Here is a 13,996-nt window from a genome sequence, read left to right on the forward strand (position 1 = left end):
CTCCCATGGAAATTCTTGCTGCAGGAAAGCTACAACATCACAACATTTTTATGGGGCAAACCAAAGGTTACAGAGCTGTGAGCAAGTTTTTTTTGAATTCCCTATAAGTTTTCATCAGTTGTCCAGTGAAACAAGAGGTGTGGTGTGGTGTGGTGTGTGTGTGTGTGTGTGTGTGTGTGATGGCCCCCTCCTTTTTGTTGTTTCATTCCGTATCTTGACAGATGAAGAGTTCTGGAGAACTCAGAAGTTTGCCCACAGCACTGTAATATTTGGGTTGGATGTGGAACTGCAATGCCATGTGAACGAGATGAATAAACACCCACCAATAAAAAATAATGGGAGAGGATTTACCCCAGCAAATTATTTGTCAAAATTACAAATACCCAAATACCCTCGCTAGATTCAACATGCTGCCATCTGCCTTATTGCAGGGCAGATTCGAGGGTAAACCATACGTAGTACTAGTCTGCCCCTGCGGCTTGATGGAGGTAGAAACTGTCTCTCACGTCTTGTTACGTTGCCATTTCTACGGGGATATATGCTGGGTATTTATCACTCCTGTTATACAAAAATCTCCAAATGGGTCCGAACTTCAGTGTCTAAAACTCCTGGTAGAGGACAAGGATCTAGAGATCACGCTAAGGGTGGCCAAATTCTGTGTGACTGCCATAAAACTTAGGGAACAAGCTGTGCTAAGAAAATGATTAAGCTTTTAAATGACAATTTTAGGTTATATTTTTTGTGATCAAAATTTAATATACAGTGGTACCTCGCAAGACGAATGCCTCGTAAGACGAAAAACTCGCAAGACGAAAGAGTTTTTTGTTTTTTGAGTTGCTTCGTAAGACGAATTTCCCTATGGGCTTGCTTTGCAAGACGAAAACGTCTTGCGCCTTTTTCAATGCATTCCTATGGGAAATCGTCAATGCATTTCCTATGGGAAACCGTGCTTCGCAAGACAAAAAATTCACAAGACGAAAAAACTTGCAGAACGAATTAATTTTGTCTTGTGAGGCACCACTGTATATTTTTAACTGCCGCTATATCTGTATTATCACTGTTATACCGAATTGCAATTCAACGTATTCCTGTTGTGTTTTATGATTTTCCTGATATTGGTCTGTGACCGTAATAATAAAATTCATTCATTCATTTGGGTTGGTTGCAATAAAGGTTATACAATACTGTGGGTCTCCCCTGCTCTTGGGGACATTCCTTTTGCTTTCCATTGATTCCCCTGTGTCCTATTGGTTTAACCTGTGTGTGATTTCAGGTGAATTGCAAGAGCTGGACCCGCCTCATCCCTGTGGGGTGCAGGGATGCCCTGCAGGTTATGAGTGCAGAGAGTGGATTGGTCCCAACGACGGGATCACTCAGTTTGACAACATCCTCTTTGCTGTGTTGACTGTCTTCCAGTGCATCACCATGGAAGGATGGACTACAGTGCTGTACAATGTGAGTAAAACCTGCAAGGAACGACTCTGAAGATAAATTAGATCTTCCACTTAATCTACATTGTTATGTCCTTGGTTTGCCATTATTACGGTGTTTTCACCTCTTTTCTCTCCATTTCCTATATAGCGCAGGTCTTGCCCAGTTCACCTTGCTTAGCATATGCCCACTGCAAGTGAGAATCAGAATCAGAAGAATCTTTATTTGCAGTAGCCACTAGCCATAACAATAAAATAAAATAAAACGTACTGAAGATAGAGGTAAAAACTTAACTATACAAAGTACATTTTGGAGGTTTCCAATAATAGATCTTATTCTAATTGCCCCCACTAAAAATCTTGCAGTTTTTGCTGTCACCTGATCATCTTGCTCTGCTAAAAGAAGGGACACAGTAGCAATGATTGAGTCAGCCGACATGGACAATAGTAGAGGGGTAATAGCCTCACTCCTCAAATCTTTATAAAGATTGCAAGCCAGAAGCACATGAGCCACTGACTCAATACTGCCACCTCCACAGGGACATAACCATTTTTCCAGTGGAATATGTACAGCATACTCAATCTTGCAAAAGTGAAAGCTCATCACTATTTGGGAATTGTTAAATTTTGCAAATAGAGTGCCAAAGTGTCAGGGAACTGCCATCGGAGCCAGAAGGAGAGATAGGGCTCCAGAGGGATTCCGGAGAGCGTCCCGGGAGGGAGAGAAGCAGCACATCTTCTGGGGAAGGAAATCAGCGTAGCACCAGTGGAGGAGGGGGGCAGATGGGGGAATCGGCGAGGTGGCTCCAAGACTCTTCGCCGGGGACCAGCGGAGAGAGCATGGGTCCTCCGATGCCCACACCCTCCCTGCTCAGAAGGCTTCGGCGCAGGGAGAGTAGGCGGCGACTAGGCGTCAAAGAACTTTTATGCTGGAAGAAGTTCAAGAAACGCCCACTGACAGATTCTGCCAGCGATTGACTGTCCAGACAGAAAGGGTTCACTTAGGCAACCCACCCAGGTGTGGTGCCGATTTACGCACGAGCAACCCCTAGAACCATTACACAAAGTGTCAAAATGACTAGGTGGGAAATAATCATAACTATGGACAACATTTCCTTATTGTGGCCAAATTGTTCTGTCACTCGATATCATATAGGCACTGTCTAATTAAATTGTTTGCTTTACTGAAGCCCACTGTTAATAACTGTTGTGGTAATAACTGTTCTGGTAATAAACCAGAAAAGTAAAGCTTTTGGTTGACAATTTTAGTCCAAGCACTGTCATGGCAATCTTGCGATACTAAGGGCAGTAGACCTGTGGGGTTTCAATTTAGTGAACAAGTGAGCTTGTTTCTACTTTTTTTCCACAGTATTACATCTATTCCCTTCAATGCTTCTATATTAAATTGTATGATGTGCATGAGTTGTGGGGGTTTGGTACATCCTCAGGCATTATTTTAACAAGTGAGCTGAAGCTGCAGTGTTTTCCTGCCTGTGACTCCCCTAGTTTTTGGTACAGTAGCATCATGTTAAACCACACCTGCCTCCTTTTCCGAAGTGATGTCAGTGTGGACAGCAGGCTTGCATAGACTCAGTGTGTGGTTGACTGCAGTGAATAAGAAGTACCTCCAGATTGCTAGGTGAAAAAACTTGAAAATTGGAATAATTTATTTGTTTTCTTCTTGTTGTCTCTTTGTATGTGTGAGTGGGCAGGGTAACTTTCCTTTTTTTGTTTTTTTGTTTCGCAGACTAATAACTTTTTCTTTTTAGGAAAGTTAAGGATTTTTCTTTTTCTTTCTTGGGGAAAGGATCACAACCCGTGAGGCGTACATTCCTCTTGCTTTTAATTCTGGTAAATTTTGCGTGCTTTTGGATTTCAAAAACCTCCCCAAACCTGTTGCACCAGAGGCAACAGAGGGAAAAGTGAAATACTATGTACATCATGGGATGGGATGCTTCTGTCGAACCTCTTACATCTGTTGTGTTTTGGGGGGGCCTGTGGGACAGACCAGAGTTGGACAGGACAGGGAGAAAGTTGTGGGTTCGAGGAACCGACCCCCGCGATGTGGAATGAAAACACAAGGACACGTGATATAAGGTTTATGGGCAAGAAAAGGCCCCAACTTTATTGATTACAGCAGTGAAAAGGTATTGGCTTAGGCATTAGATGTCTAAAACAAGGGGGGTTTATCCACCAGTAGGTGGAGCCTGTTGATGCTAATCCAACTATAGGCTCTCCCCTGATGTCAGTGAGGGTCGTGCCATGGCCTCCCGCCAAGCAGGCATCGGACAGAATACACAACCGCCAGATTCCTTTAACCGGAATACCCAAAAATTGAAGGCATAGGCGATGGCCACACCTAGCCCTTCGACACACCACAACACATTATTCCAATGCCTAACCTACCCACCAATACCACAAAAGTTGTGACGATTGCTACGAGGTAGGCGAAAAAACCAAAAAGCCTAATGCCAAATGGAAGAATTCCTACCAGGCCCCCCAGGCAACCAGGGCGACCAACCTAAGGTCCATAGCAAGGCCAAGAAAAAACGTAGACCCTGAGCTAAAAGGGGAGTGGAGGGTGAGTGACTCGCAACGGGACGATGAACGACGAAGAGTGAGGCCGAGGGAGGGCTGGTGCCGCAGCATAAGAGGCTGCTGAACACGCCCCCTCGGCGGCACCTGGTTGGGTCCCCGCCGATGGGCGTGTGCGCCAGCCAGGTAAGCAGGGAGGCAGGGCCCGGGCTCCCGCCCACAACCACTCCCCTCCCCTCCGGGGAGGAGAGTCTTTTCAGGCAATGGAAATTTTAGCTGGATAAAAATGGGATGGTGGTGCAGAAAAAACCTCTCAAGGGAAACATTTGCAGGATATATGCTCCAGAACGTTTGCCAGATCTTCGACTGACAGTGTGCTTTGACAACTTCCAGAGCCAAGGCGACCAGGCTCTGATGTATGAAGTGACCCCTGTCTCCCTTTAGTAAGGCTCACCTCTTTAAATTGTAAATGCTCTAGTGTCATGAATGAGCCAGCTCCCAGGGAAAGGTTGTTGCCAACTGAAGAAAGCAGCCAAGAACAGGGAGGGTTAACCGCCACGCAGGATGAGCATTGACTAGTGCCAATTCCCCTGCCCCTTGGAATGCCGGCTGATAAGGGAATGGCGGGGAGCAAGCTAGAACGTTGTCAAAGCTCTCCGGAAGCACAAACAGGCAGGAAAGAGTTAAGAGACAGCTTCTCAGAGAATGGGGAAGAGGAGGGAGCTGACCCACTCAGTCCGAGGTCTCGACAAATGGGAGGACTGCAAGATAGGAAGCAAAACAAAAGGCATATGAAGCGAAAGTTCAGTTGCTTCTGGTCACGCCGGGAGCAGTCTTCAGAAAGGTCATATTGATTGATGATGGTGGAGGCTGTGTTAACGCCGTCCAGAGCTATCTTTTCTTTTGACAATAAATCTTCCTTTTTAATTAACTACGCTCACTCAAGCTGGGGCCTGGACTCCTGACATCTAGCTTAGAATATGGCACTCATCCAGTGCACTGTTGGTTTCTTTGCAGGTGCTCAGGCAAGAAGGACTGAGTAAATGTAGGGTCATGGCAGGTGGTGGGGCTGACTGCTGAGGGAGCTCCACCTGGACCCATGATTTGTGTCTGGTTGTGCTCCCTGGTCAACTCCTCTCCAGATGTGTGCTGCTGGATCATTAGGTCTGTGTGGTGCCTCCTAAGCCACATCTTCTCTGTTGGCAACCTGGGTGCGTCCTGGCCACCTCCTCTTAACTTGCAGGGCAGTTTCATGACATCAGGTCTGTTAGAAAACCACTGTCAATCTCCACAACTATATTCAGCTGCAAGACACTGTTCCAGTGTTCTTTTAGGTTTGTTGCTGCTGCTGCAGATGAATAAAAATAGAATCGGATGAACACCTGCATTTGGGTAGGCTCCCCCCCTCTTTTGTGACTTAGCCATATGGCATGATCTGTACAGCCATGCAGGGGCTGTCATAACATCAGCCATGGGGGAACTAGCAAGGTATACAAGTTAGAAACAGCGATTAGGCTCCTGACAAAGCAAGTCTTCTGAGGGCAGACACATTCGGTAATTATCTAAAATAAGGCTTCTCAGCAACCCCCATCAGACTCTTCCTGTCCCTTCACATCTCTTCCTCCCCCCCGCCATGAACTGCGGTAGTACGTGTATTGAAGTGAAATAATTCCATTATAAGTATGCAATACAACTCCTATAGGAATCTGATCATGTAACTGTGCTTAAAGGCTTGGCAGACTCCCTTGGGTGAGGTAGGCAGCAAGAAAGAACATAGTTCTTAATGATGGTGCCAAACTGCAGGCGTGGTGGCTGTGCTCCCCCAGCCGGGAAGGAGCAGAGCAGCTAAGTGCTCAGATTGGTGCCTTCCCCTTTCTGCTGGGAAACAAAGCCCTTGTTTCTTGGTTCCTGCAGCCTGTGCTGCTGTAAATAACTACAAATACCAACCATTTGCGCCTCAGCAAGGTTACTGTAGAGAATAATTATTAGTGTTTCGTCTCTGAGAGATTGAGAGATTGGACTACTCTCTCAGGAGACTAAAGTTATTTGATGCATTCAGTTCAAAGCTGCGAGGGAAATGAATATCAAGAAATGAATTCATTCATTTGCTTCTATTTTATCCGTTTATTTTTCAATGCAATTCCTTTTTTTTCAAAAAAAAGCAACCTCGGGGCCGCTGACAACAATTATGCAGGACAACAAATTCTGATCAACACAATTTCAAATGAAAAATGCAGCCTGAACAACAGTGACTTATCAAAATGGCAGCATGTTTTAATAAAGCTTTGGTGGCATTTGGAATAAAAATAATACATTTTTAATTATATTGAAATGGTGCCAAACTGCAGGCATGGTGGCTGTGCTCCTCCACAGAATGTGTTCTTGCCAGGCCTTGTCCTAAGGGGTTTGGGTGAGTCTGGGGTTGGGCCAGGGGTCCAAGCACAGCATAAGGGGGGAGTGTCTCTGAGGGAGACAGGCAAAGGGTTTTGAGGGGGAATTCGGGCATCTTGAATGTGACAGCATGCTCTTCAGGGTCCTTAGTGACATGAAAGGTTTCTGCACAGCCCCAGTCCTGTTCTTCACATAAAGTCCCCATGGAGTCAAAGCGAGGCTGGACTCTGAGACTGCGGTTGGCATCAGTGTAGCAGAATCCAGTTTGTGTTCTTGTTACAGGTCAAGAAAGAAATGGTTTTTTGTTTTTTTAAAGTCATTGTCAGTATAAGCTTAGTGAAAAATGAACAGGGAGACAGCATCATTGCAGTCTGATTTTTTTTAAAGTATGTTTTGCTGCTTTCTGCACGTCATTCATCTATCAAACCACATTTATATGCAACAAATGTTTAGAGGTCTCAATGGCTGACCTCAAGTGAACAGGTATTCTGTTTTATCTAAAATACAGGGAAAATGTCAGTCTGGGGAGGGGAGAGATCATCAATTTTCCACTTGGCAAAATTAAAATGGAACACGTCAGTTCAAATGGAAATTACCGGTTATGGGTGGAGAAACATCACATTTGTATTTGTTTGCATGTTTTTTTAAAAAATTCATTGGGCAGTGGTGGGAATCAAGGTATTTGAAAAGGTCACGGAAATGTATTGGAGCATGACAAATTAGTTTTTATTTTCACAGCTGTGGTAATAAATTTATTTTGGAATTAAAATAAATCTAAAATTGGTTTAAATGCATTAAGCAAACAACCCTCTAAAGGATTGCCTCCAGGCCTTTTTGCTCTCCTCCAAATTTTACATGGAAGTTCTTTGCTGAGAACATTTCAGCTCTGCTTTGCTGCTAAGTCATGAAGATTCAAGGGGAAATTCAGATGAGGGCTGAACTCAGCTCATTGCGATCTGGGGTCTTCTGCTTCTGATAGCATTTGTTATCAACCCACCCCATCTCTCATTTCTGAAATTCTTCTTCATCCCGCCTGGTTTCTATCTGCAAGCTTCTGCCCCATCTGTGACATCTTCTTTCAGATCCATGTATGAGTAAATCTTTTGCTCTGCTGGGATCTCTCTGAAAAATCTGTTTCGATTCATACACACCAAATCAAAATGAACCTGCAAGGACCGAATCGTGTTTAGCTTGTAAGTTGCTGCAGGAGCTCTGTGCGTGCTGGGCATTGTGGAGTGAAAACAAGTGAACAAATAGAATCAGGATTGGAAAATGACACTTGCCCGATTGCCTATGGAGAGTAAAAATCACATCCAGATGTCCCAGCAGAGAAGCTTTTGTAAATTGGAAAAGAATGGGTTCCTTTTTCTTTTCCTTTTCAAGCCATTGTAGTACCACAAATTACTGATTGGTTTGTGTATCTAGCAGGCAAGTAACAATGCCTGTAGGTTAGTAACTTTATATTCTGTGCTCATATGGTGTAACTCACTTTATGAGATCTTGGCCCTAAAAGGAACCCTAAAATGCCTTAATTAATTAACAAATTTATTTGCCTAGATTGAGTAGATTTGGGTTGTGGGTTGTGGGACCTGCTCCTGCTTTCATTCTGTCGTCTCATCATGGATGAGCTTTATAGTATCAAGTAAATCAGCCTCATAACTAACTGCTTGCTCAAGTGATTCTTTCTGAGTGAATAGCTTGCCATACCCATGGTTCAGGCTGTCCTTTGGCACCTGATAGGATGCCATGTGTTGTGAGCTGATACAGTGGTACCTCGGGTTAAGAACTTACCATACGGTAATTCGTTCCGGAGGTCCGTTCCTAGCCTGAAACTGTTCTTAACCTGAGGTACCACTTTAGCTAATGGGGCCTCCCGCTGCACAATTTCTGTTCTCATCCTGAAGCAAAGTTCTTAACCCGAGGTACTATTTCTGGGTTAGCGGAGTCTGTAACCTGAAGCGTCTGTAATCCAAGGTACCACTGTACTTTTCTTTTTGTGTGCTTGTGTTCAAGACTGAAACAAACATATGGGAATGTGATGTCAAGAGCTTGTTTGCATGTTGCATATTGCATAGGGCAACACAGTTGCACAGCCCATTCTGTAGCTGCATGGAGTGCATTGCTAGGAAAGCTAAACTTCATGACTGCCACATACAAAAAGCAAATCTGGGTTCTATACATGACTGAGTTGTTGTACGGTTTTAAGAGTACTTTGGGACGTCCCGTGTGGATCAAAGTGACCTAGACTTTATTACAGACATAATAAGATATGGAGAGCCTTTCAGTCTGGGAATCTCCAAGGGGGGTGGCTTCCCATTACAATTTAACTCAAATCATATTTTCAGAACAGCCCGCTGGCAAGATGGAGAAGGCAAAAGAGTAAAGGGCTGTGCTACTCCTTGAACTGAAGCCCAGCATTTCACTGTGGTTACAGTTTCTGATCGACAAATGAGCTATTCTGCTGCGATGGCATCTCTCTGCAATCTGGTGCCGTTCACATAAGGCTTCAGCAGACCAAGTAAATAAATGCACACAGAGTCTGATGGTCCTCGTGCAGACTGAATCATGTTACTGTAACTCGCTGCAAGAGCCTTGTGTGGGCTGAGCACTGTGGAATAAAAATGCACCAGCTAGTCATTTCGTTTGAAACAGCCCCTTGCCTGGCTGCCTATGAATGGTCTATTTGGTGCCATTGAATTTCTCCCAAAGTGACTGTTTTATACAAAAATGAAGGATCCGGATTAGGTGAAACTTCTATAGGAATTTTAGAGAAAATCTGAAACAATTTAACTCAGCTTGGTTAAGTTTTTCCAGAGGGGTTTCGTGCGTCTTTCACACAATGCACCCCAAGACAAGTAGCTTGAGGGACAGTTGGCCCGTTTACCTGAAGTCAGAGCTGGTCTTGGTAGTGAGAGAGCACGGGTCGGCAAGGCTTACCAGGCATGGGCCAGATCACTCCCGCGGAGATCCTTCATGGGCTGGAAAAATGCAGTGTGGTGCTGGAAATTGCATCTGTGCATGTCCGCGGCACCAGAAATCACTTCTGCAAATGCCCAGACGCTGAAAATCACACCTGCGCAGAAGTGATTTTCGAAGTCTGGGCATGCACAGAAGCGATTTCCGGCACGGCAGACATGCGCAGAAGTGATTTCTGACATCTGGGCATGCGCAGAAGCGATTTCTGGAGCCACGGAAGAAAGTCCCCGCACCACGCTGCGCTGGTTTAGCACAGTGTGCGGGGAGTCGCTGAGTGGGTAGCTCAGTTCAGGAGCGGCTCGTGGGCTGGTTAAACGATCCTCATGGGCTGCTTGAGGCCCATGGGCCTTAGGTTGCTGACCTCTGCGAGAGAGTCTTGTGTCATTCCCCACCCAAAGATTTTAGAAACATTTGCTTCAAAATTTGCCTTTTCCTATAGCCCAGAAAATGCATTTTATTTGATATCAGACCCACATTGTTTTCATTGTCACCAAAATCCTGGCCCCCACATGCATCTAGTACACTTTCTAAATTCCACAGTATCTGCCAGTGAAACCATGAAATCTCATTAACTAAAGAAAAGTGTCATTTTATGCATTTTATACAGAAGTGTACTGTCACCTTGAAACACACTGCAGTCTAGTAGCTACTGTAGATCACAGATCATTCCATTTCAATAATGTGGGCAGGATTCACCTAAGGAGCCTCATCAGCTTATGCAATGGGTAGGGTTACCATATTCCCCAAAGTGAAAATGTGCACATAGTTGTTGATCTTTTTGGGGGGAACAAAAAAATCCACCTGGACGCCATTTGGCTGAGCGATTCCCAAAGCAAAACCCAGACATATGGCAGCCCTAGTACTGGAGCTTTCACCATCCCCTCCCCCCACCCTTGCAATTGGCTCTGGGGAAATGGAGAGAACCTCCAGAAGAGTGTGTGGCAGGTGAAGTTGAGGGTGTGATTGTTCTCTCTGGGGTCATTCCACATCAAATCAACGCAAAAAACAAAGGTTTCATTAATTCTTTCTATCACAGCTATGGATTGTAGGAAAGATGTACCCAGTAACCATTGTTGTCCCAAAAACGTAAACTTTTGTTACAAGACATAAAAACCCCGTAAATTCCATTCTTTGCTGAGAAAGAGCATGTCTTTGCAATAATTTTCACCATCAAAACCTTTTGATTCCATCATGCCCACACACTTAAAATCGAGGTTTTCTAAACCTAATTTTTGCAGCAAAAAAACTACATTTATAATTTTTTTAGGCATTTATAAAATCTTTTGAGTGCTGGTGTATTTTTTTCCTGAAATCCTCATCATGTTACTGAGCTCTGTGTAAAATTTCAAAGAGATCTGATCATTGGCTATGGAGGCAAAAAAAAATGTACACAAGGCCAAGGATCTCAAGAGGGACAGAAATGCAGATTTCATGAAACTTTGAAGCGCTATAAAATTAAAACTGTTTGAGATAGAGGGAAAAAATTTAAGGGGGTTTCTTTCAACCATAAGGGAAGGGTGTACACCAAGTTTCACCAAAATCCAAGACAGTGGGTGACATGACTGCGTTGAACTGATGTGGAATGACCCTCTGGCAAGCTGAAATGCTTCCAGAGATGATGCTGTTTGACAGTGGAACAGACTCTCTTGGGAGGTAGTGGACACTCTTCCCTTGGAAATTTTTAAGCAGAGGTTGGATGGCCATCTGTCATGGATGCTTTAGCTGAGATTCCTGCATTGCAGGGGGCTGGACTAGATGACTCTCGAGGTCTCTTCCAACTCTACGATTCTATGATCATAGTGCAACATTGAATTCCATCCTTTGTCAAAATGTTTGCAAGCAGGTTAGGCCAATGGCTGTTATACAGACTTGGGTAATTGCTCACATGAGAAAACAAATGTTTGAGAAATGGAATATTTTTTTAAAAGAAAAAAGAAGCAGAACATGTTCGCATGCAAACTCAGGGGAGCCTTGGTCAGCAACTAGAGGTTGTTGTCAACACCTAGAGGTTGTCATCTGCAGTATACAAAATACTACTCCAAAACCCCATGAACCCCCTAGATGTAATAAAAAAACAATGGGAGGATGACATAGGCTATGAGATTAACCCCACTCAGTGGACCAGAATGTGGTCTAAACCCCCCTTTAAATCCATATCAACAAAAAGTAAAGAACTCACTCTATTTTTTAAAAAATATTTTATTAAATTTTTCCAAAGCATTACAAAAAGAAAAATAGAAAAAAGAAAAATACAAAGATAAAAAATAAAATAAAAACAATTCAATCTTTCAGGACATATCTTACATTCGCTTGTTTCCCAGACCTCCCCTCTTTGTATTCCAGTTCAATTTATTTATTCAGCAAATCCTTTCCCTCTTTACCTTTATCCTTATCTTGGTCTTAATATATTATAGCTTTAAATTTTCACCTGTTAACAATCCATTTTTTCATATTCCTTCATAATATTATTACTAAAAACCCCTTAGCCTCAATCCAACATCATTCTAACATTCATTAATTTTACAATATTTCTGTAGATAGTCTTTAAATTTAAAAAGTAAAGAACTCACTCTAAAACTCACCTACAGGTGGTAATTAGCACTAATACGCCCAGGAACCTCACCAAAATGCTGGAGAGGGTGCACCTCCACAGGCACATACTTCCACATGTGGTGGGAATACCCCAAAATCCAACTATTCTGGACAACAGAAATATGCAAAATAACTAAGCAAATATTAGAAATAACCCCAGAACTGGCCCTACTAAACATCTTCCAAGACAATAGTGCTCACTCACATCACAAAGAACTCATAACCCACCTACTCTCAGCAACCAGAAACATCATAAGCAGACATTGGAGAGACCTGTCAGGAGTAAGCATGGACCAATGGTGTCGAAGAGTATGGGAAACAGCCTTATTAGAAAAACTGACCAATAAACTGAAACTGACATGGGGACAAATAGAAGAAGACTCCTTCACCCTGGTATGGCTCCCCTTTATCACATACACAGCCCAACAAGACAATGACAAGAATCCACCGACAGCATATGAATCAATATGACTAACCTGATCCAAAACATCCATCCACCCCACTCACACATGAAAACAAAGTTCACCACAGCCAATCGCAATGAACAACCACACCCTAGGCCAACCCCCAACCTCTCTCAACACCAAAGGAACACAAAGAGAACCTGCACAAGTGAAGCTGACACAAAACCCCACAGATACATTAAGTTAAATAGAATTATCGCCGCCTGACCCCACCCCCACTCACCTTTCCCCCCTCCACCTCTTTCCCCCTTTTCTTCCTAATGTAACGCTAATGTCTCAACAAACAAAACTGATCTGTAGAAAATGTAACTTGAAAGAAGAGACATTGTGCATACTTTTGTAAACCAAGAAATCTTTAATAAAAATACTTTCCAAAAAACCACAAAAAGCTAGAGGTTGTCATGAGGGAGGCTGAGGGGCTGGCAGGTCAGGAGGCCATTTCCTATCACTGCACACTGCCACATCCTTGGCTCACTTGAGGGTTGACAGCAGAGTGTGGGGGTCAAGCACAGGGGCAAGATTCAGCCCAGGAGCTGCCAGTTGCTAACCCCTAAGCGGTTCGAATCCCCGCGACGGGGTGAGCTCCCATTGTTCGGTCCCAGCTCCTGCCCACCTAGCAGTTCGAAAGCACCTCAAAGTGCAAGTAGATAAATAGAGACCGCTCTCCGGCGGGAAGGTAAACGGCGTTTCCGTGTGCTGCACTGGTCCGCCAGAAGCGGCTTCGTCATGCTGGCCACATGACCCGGAAGCTGTCTTTGGACAAGTGCCGGCTCCCGGCCTCTTGAGCGAGATGAGCGCGCAACCCCAGAGTCGGTCACGACTGGACCTTACGGTCAGGGGTACCTTTACCTTTACCTTTAAGCTAGAGACAGATACATTTGTGATGAAAGTGATGATCAATTCCAGGCAAGGTGGTTGCTGGAAGCATTGTCTCTTTGGCATGAGTCAGGGGATATACATAAAGAGAGAACAAGTGACACCTGCTTTCCAAAAGAGAATGCTAACAAGCTCTGAGAGAGCAGAAGTTATTCTAATTAAAATGCATGCACAGGCAGAAAGACAGAATAGAGACCAGATTTGTACCCAAAGGCGCTTAGAGCAGATCCAAGGTTGTGGAAAAGAGACCAAGCAGAATGGTGCAATGTTATATGCACAATTAATAAACTCTCCTGTTTGGGAAAAGCAAAAGTTGCAGGAGAGAGAAATCAGCTAGCATTCTGGATGCATAAAAACCCATGTTTTCTTCCACAAAAGAAAATTGAATATGTGAAATATCCGGAATGGATTCTTGATACTTTCATTTGTACGGCTTGTGTACGAAAGTTGCCCAGGTTTCTGGGTAGAGGATTGGTGGTTGGCGGGGAGGTCATTAACTTCGGGCACAATTCCATCACAATGACCAGGTTTGCAACAGCTCAGACAAATGCATGGTTCTTCTTCTTCTTCTTTTTTTTAATAATATTTTTTATTAAAGTTTTTACATAAGAAGAAAAAATAACAGAAAAATACAAAAATACAAAAATACAAAACAACAGAAAAAACCACACAAAAATAAAAAGAAACAGAGAAACAATTAAAAACAATTCCATTTCGTAATATTCCTTGCAT

The 13,996-nt window shown here is 43.7% G+C and overlaps 1 protein-coding gene across 2 annotated transcripts in view; it reads left to right on the forward strand.

Moving 5' to 3' along the window:
- Nucleotides 1-13,996, forward strand: part of CACNA1E (calcium voltage-gated channel subunit alpha1 E) — a 444,647-nt gene that overhangs the window by 234,624 nt on the left and 196,027 nt on the right. For both annotated transcript variants that reach the window (XM_083445434.1, XM_083445435.1), the window contains exon 8: nt 1,274-1,455. In XM_083445434.1, coding sequence (XP_083301560.1) covers nt 1,274-1,455 — 182 coding nt within the window. The remainder of the gene's footprint in view (nt 1-1,273; nt 1,456-13,996) is intronic.

This window comes from Podarcis tiliguerta (genome assembly GCF_965153285.1).
Source record: "Podarcis tiliguerta genome assembly, chromosome: 6".
Lineage (NCBI taxonomy): Eukaryota > Metazoa > Chordata > Lepidosauria > Squamata > Lacertidae > Podarcis > Podarcis tiliguerta.